The sequence below is a fragment of the Adelges cooleyi genome, unplaced genomic scaffold (genome assembly GCF_023614345.1).
Source record: "Adelges cooleyi isolate 19-005CV unplaced genomic scaffold, UGA_ACOO_1.1 ACOO_flye_CR_arks_rails_tigmint_CR_PRNA_1, whole genome shotgun sequence".
Taxonomy (NCBI): domain Eukaryota; kingdom Metazoa; phylum Arthropoda; class Insecta; order Hemiptera; family Adelgidae; genus Adelges; species Adelges cooleyi.
The window spans coordinates 1,638,948-1,645,200 of record NW_026095751.1 but is presented as its reverse complement, the minus strand read 5'-3'; the positions used below and the strand labels follow the sequence as shown (position 1 = coordinate 1,645,200).

Sequence of the window (6,253 nt, the reverse complement as noted above, 5' to 3'; positions counted from 1 at the left end):
ACAACAATAACAGGGTTTTCCTATATGAAAAACACTATCTACTAGTCTTAATGTCGCCTGTGCATTACAATGGCAGTACTGGTAATCTTCCACTATGTATTTAAAATAACGCCAAAGCGTCGGGTCATGTATGGACTATGTAAGATATGGTAAAACTTATTTATACTTAATAGCGAAAATAGATGTGTAAAAATGTAAAATGGGTTTTTGATTAAAATAATGAAACCTTTTCCCACAGGAATACTTCAATCATTATTATAATATATAACTACACGTTTCACCTCAAAAAAAAAAAATTATATTATTATATTATTTTTCTATATTAGACATAGAGAAGCGGTACTTTAAATATTATAATTAAAAAGTAAATGTAAACGTTTTGAAATTTCAAATAGAAATATTTCGAATAACGCGCTGGCACAAGATAAAATCAATATATTATTTTTGAAGATTGCTTGTCGCCATCACGTACAATGGCTAGCTCAATTTTCTCTTGTAATTTACATATAGTAGCTGAACATAATTTTCAAGAATTTTGCAATGTATGTTTTTGAACCTAAAAAAGAAAATTACATTTTTATGAGCGATGGTCAATTATAATTATGATTAAAGCGTTTATAGATATTATTGGAGAAACTACCTTCGTTATTTCGAGGACAACTCAAGTCTGGAATTACAAACCAATGCGTTTTGATGGACTTCATCATAGTAGCCAACTCTTTTTTAGAAAGCAGACAATCACCGTTCTTGTCGTGTTCTACGAAATCGCTTAAGATAGACCGCACTATGGTTGTATGAATGAACCCTTTTCTTGTGTATTTCTGGACAATTTTCAAAGTAAAAAATATCATTTAGACCATCAAATAGTTACTTAGTAGGTAATGTAATACACAATAACAAAGCAATGAAGTATGAGTTTTACCTTCCTGCTACGTTCTGCCGTAACCAACACCAACTCCATCAACTCTTTCGCAGGGGATCCTGTGCGGTTTTCAATTAATATTATTTCAAAATATCATATATAATAGCTAAACTTATGAAACGTGAATACTTTAACAACATATTCTTACGGTTGCATTCGAACAGCAATTTCGAATCATGTTTTGGGCGAGCCATATTAAACTCTATGAAGAGGTCTTGAACTTCCTTAGGATCAATTCTCCCGGTATCAGATATATAATCAAAATGATACAGATTAATGAGCATTTGTATTTGATCTAGGTCCAGGCCATACCCCTATAATGTAAGTATTCATGAAAGAAATTAATACTTAAAATGAACATTTCACTGGTATTTATATACGAATATAATATTGGAAATTCGTATAAAGAGAGAACAACGAATTTAGTTTTTTTATGTATGTATTTATATATTCAAAGAAATAACAATGAATATTCGTTTAGTAATTTATAATTAAAAAAATACAAAACTGAAAATAAAATTATAGAAATTTCAAAAATAAAATGATTAAATTTGTATTACTTTTAACGATTTTTTTTATTTTTTGTTGTCTTATGAAAATATGATTTTTTTTTTGCTTTGTTCGTTTAAACTTTTTGTAATTTTCAAGAATTGAAAATTGTACTATATACTTATTGAAAATTTAAATTCCTTAAGTGTTAACCGATCAATGCTATTTAATAGGTAATGATAATATTATGTTCGATGTTTTGTAAAGTTTTCATTTAATAATCTTTAAATAATAGTATTAATAATAATAATATTTGTTAATTTTCCCGCATAATATACAACTGCTTACTTCTGGTTTGGTTTCCAACATTATCAACAAGAAATCCGCTTCATTGATAACAAATTTGACTAAAATTGAATTTTAAATTTTAAATTATCGACATAAAGTAAACGGCCTATAAATACCGTCATAAATGTCTACTTGTTTTTTTTACCTTTATGTTTTTCGACTATATTTTCGATCTCCGTTTTTTTTAATTTTAAGTCTTTTAATAGCTCTGGTAGCTGTTGAACACCAATACATCCATTTTGGTCAGAACTCATTGCGTGTTCAGTGAACACTCGGAGGAAAAACTCCACTTCAAAATACGTAAGCATTTGAGTCTAAGTCCAATGTATTACACACACAAAACCAACGCGTTATTAATTTAGAATATTATGATATTTGATTACATTTGATGTACATTTTATTGGTTTTTAGTTTTAAAAAGTTATTTCAGACCGAATACCTTGAAGCTGTCGTGTGTTTTCTTATCTTCATACGCTAACGTCAACAGTAACTTCTTCAAATCTACAGCATTGGCCTCATCTACATAAATTGATTAGTAAACAATTCGTTTTAAGTCGTTCATTTTTTTTTTTTATAGTACAGAGTGATTTTTTTTGGGTAATGTGAAATTTTACCAAAATATGTAACTTCTAAATAGGTAAACATTTTTTTAGAATTTTGTTGAAAATCAAATGGGCAAAATTGTTGAACATTTAATTGTGTACGACACGGTCGGGTATTGTTATATTTTAATAAACAGTATATTTGAACTCTGGTGTTATTATTTAAATTTAGTTAAATTAATACCTGTACAAGTATCGTCTTCGGTCACGACAATTGGCTCAGTTGGTAGTTTTTGACCTAAAGTCGAAGGGAATAAAGAAAAAAAACTGTAAGTACAACATTTAATTTAAAAAGTAGAAATTGTTTCCAACAATACTTAGCAGCTGAATGTTAATTTTACAGTGTAACACGCTCAATTGTATGCAATATGATTGACATAATATAATATGTTTTAGTGCTCTACTTTAAATGCTTGTAGATAACATAATGAATGGAAAATTTAAAACAATACGTTACTTGATTCGCAAACAATAAGCTCAGGCTCTCGTATTCCAAAAAATTCTATCCTAAATTTCGTGAAATTTTACCAAAAAATCTAACTTCTAAATAGGTAAACATTTTTTTAGAATTTTGTTGGAATTTAATTGTATATGACACGGTCGGGTATTGTTATATTTTAATAAACAGTATATTTGAACTCTGGTGTTATTATTTAAATTTAGTTAAAATTATACCTGTACAAGTATCGTCTTCGGTCACGACAATTGGCTCAGTTGGTAGTTTTTGAACTAAAGTCGAAGGGAATAAGGAATATAACGAAATTTTATTCCCCAACCCGATTAATTTTACAAACGGAACCACCGGACAGAACTCAAATAATTTTTTGAAATTTTCATGTCTTAGCTCTGGCACATAACCATGGCAAATAACCGAAAAAAGCGTTATCAAAAAAGCGTTACGCTGTTATCTGATACGAGATAAGAGATATGTTGAACGTTCAACGTTCAAATTAGAACTAAATAATAAATTTAAATTAGTTTAATTCTTTATGTTAAGTTATTTTTGGCCAGATAATAAACACTACAATTTTAGCCAGAAACTTGATTGTACAAAATTTTTTAATCTCCTTGGCTTATGCTGTAACTGGAAGCTCCATGTGATTTTTTTTTTTTTTTAATTATAAATCTACAACTAATCTAAATTTATTCGGTACTTCAACGAGACATGAAAATGTTCTATCGTGGTTGCAGACTCGGCTGAAAAATGGCTGATTTTTTATCAAAAACCACAACAAAATATAAGTGGAAAATAACTATGGGCGTCTAAGTGGATAGGACCAGTGAGACTGGGAAGTTCTCTGGGGAAAGGTGTTTTCTGCACGGAAACTTAGCCGGTCATAAAAGTTCACTGCTCCGAACCAAAACCCGCTTATGTGACCAATTACTCTACGCTGATTTCAGATATTGTTATATTATTTTATTAATAAACGGTATATTTGAACTCCGATGTTATTATTTAAATTTAGTTAATAAATTAGTACCTGTACAAGTATCGTCTTCGGTCATGGCAGTTGGCTCAGTTGGTAGTTTTGGACCTAAAGTCGAAGGGAATAGAGAAAAAAAAACTGTAAGTATAACAATTTATTTTAAAAAGTAGTACGTTTTTCTTTTGTCGTGACCAAAAAATTTGTTTTATTAAAAAAAAGTGAGTAAATAATTTTAAGCGGCGCAGTGGACGGACTTACGCATAACATAAGAGCAATAGCCAATAAAACATCTGTATGGTATCGTTTTAAATTTAATATTTATATTTCAGAATTCTGAAAGATATAGATAATAATATACTCACCGCGTACATTAATATTATATGTGTAGGTTAAATACTGATAACACATATTGTTTAAATAGTGACATGTTTTTGTGGGATTCATGAGCATACAAAATATTAAATATTATATAAATCTAGTTTAACTAAACCATATGTTCAACAAACATATTGTTAAAAAAAAAAAAGAAGTTCATACTGATAAAACGTATAAGAGTAAAACACGTATATGCATATACAGGGTGTCCCACAATGATAAGACAAATGAAATAACTTTTGTTCTAGTGAATATTTTTAAGATTTATTTTTTTATATAATTTATACACTATAAGCACCACGTTTTTTTATCGCACTTAACTATTTTACTTTTTTAAATTTGGTTTGTTACATTTTTTTTAAATTCAAGCTAGTCATTTTATCGCCAATAATTTGCACCGTATTTTTCCTGGTTCATAAACCTGGTTTTGGATTATTACTTTTTAGGTCATTAAAGGTTAATGATTAGGATGGGAATTAAATAGTTATTTTTATCTGCACGCGAAACTATATCGCACTCCACCACCCATCCTACACTTTAAACTTAAACCACATTAAAAGTAATTACCCAAAACTAGCTCAATTGCCAGCAAGTTATTTCAATTGTCTATCTTTGGCGGACACCCTGTATAGAGAATAAATAGTTGTCAAAATGTTAATGTTTCTAGAATTTTCCCAATATGAAACACCTTGTATAAAAGTTTCCAACAATACTTAGCAGTTGAATGTTAATTTTACAGAGTAATACGCTCAATTTTATGCAATATGATTGACATATTATAGACTATAGTATATCTTATTGCTCCACTTTAAATGCCTGTAGATAATATGATGAATGGAAAATTAAAAACTATATCTTACTTGAATCGCAAGGAATAATTTTCTCAGGCTCTTGTATTCCAAAAAATTCTTTCTTAAATTTCGTGATAGTTTCTGCGGTAATTTCACTAGATGACATTTTGTGATTTTCGTACAGCCTAATAATTTCAGTCAGTTGTTCACTGTTCAGTCCAAAGCTCTAAAAATAATATATTTAGTTAAAGTTATACTTAATGTGTATTGCAATGACGTGGCAGATTTACACATATTATGTATTCTGTTCTCTCAAACCAACGTTAATTAATTTTAGACATTTTATCTGAGATAAATCGTTATCTAATTAATACTCTTACCCATGCTGACGTTATGAGATACAACGCGCAAAGTATAACAGCACTTTTGAAATGCATAGTACTTTTTTAAAGAAATACAATTCAAACGAATACGTGTAAAATAAAACGACTACGGACACCGAAGTATTATAATAAATAAACAGTCGAATAAGTATTTTTTACTTGTTTTTCGAATTCTGGCACAAGTGTAAAAAACAATGTTGGCCGGGCCAAATGTTTTTGGGTGTATTTGGTCGATGGCAAGGTGGAAGATGAAGGGGTTTGCTAGATACACACATCTGTAGATTTTTATACTATTATTTTGCAGTATTATTATTTAGAATAACTCGTTATTTTTGTTACCTCGGATGTGGAGATGAGTTGGTTTTTTGTTTACAATAAATGTGTTTTTATTTTGTGTTGTTAAGCTGTTGACAAGAGTCAACGCGTGTATCTGAAAAACACATAAACACGAAAAAGTATTTTTTACTTGTTGTTCGTATTTTAGCGCAAGTGTTAATAAAATGTTTGCCGGGCCAAAAGTTATTGGACGTAATTGGTCGATGGCAAGGGGGAATATGAAGGGGTTTGCTTGGTGCACACAACTATAGAGTTTTGTACTATTTTTTTGCCGCATTATTATTTGCAATAAATCGTATTTTTTTTACATTTTATGTGAAGATGAGTTGGTTTTTTTGTTTACAATAAATGTGTTTCTTATTTTGTGTTGCTTAGGTGTTGACAAGAGTCAACGCATGTATCTGAAAAACACTTTTGTTATGTTGATTATTACACGGATAACAACGAAAACAAATTATTTAAAAAAACCATTAAATAAATACAGTTTTAATAACTTTTATTGGTTTTCAATGCTCAATCTTAAATATTCTACCATCTAAAGAATTGCGTTAAAGCAATTCTTGATGACAGCAATCAGGGG

At 29.3% G+C, this 6,253-nt stretch overlaps 1 protein-coding gene across 3 annotated transcripts; it reads right to left on the bottom strand.

Moving 5' to 3' along the window:
- Nucleotides 1-419: 419 nt before the first annotated feature.
- LOC126834196 (uncharacterized) lies at nt 420-5,612 on the bottom strand. 3 transcript variants are annotated; one of them, XM_050565972.1, is made up of 11 exons: nt 5,497-5,612; nt 5,024-5,180; nt 3,843-3,896; nt 2,546-2,599; nt 2,199-2,278; nt 1,905-2,073; nt 1,760-1,818; nt 1,071-1,236; nt 923-981; nt 641-821; nt 420-556 (listed from the first exon to the last, which is right to left on the bottom strand). In XM_050565972.1, exons 2-11 carry the CDS (start codon nt 5,118-5,120, stop codon nt 501-503), a joined length of 975 nt encoding a protein of 324 aa, XP_050421929.1. In that variant the 5' UTR covers nt 5,121-5,180; nt 5,497-5,612; the 3' UTR covers nt 420-500. The 3 variants fall into 3 exon arrangements, with proteins under 3 accessions (XP_050421929.1, XP_050421911.1, XP_050421920.1); XM_050565954.1 differs by lacking the exon at nt 5,497-5,612 and adding an exon at nt 5,335-5,458; XM_050565963.1 differs by lacking the exons at nt 2,546-2,599; nt 5,497-5,612 and adding an exon at nt 5,335-5,458.
- Nucleotides 5,613-6,253: the final 641 nt, after the last annotated feature.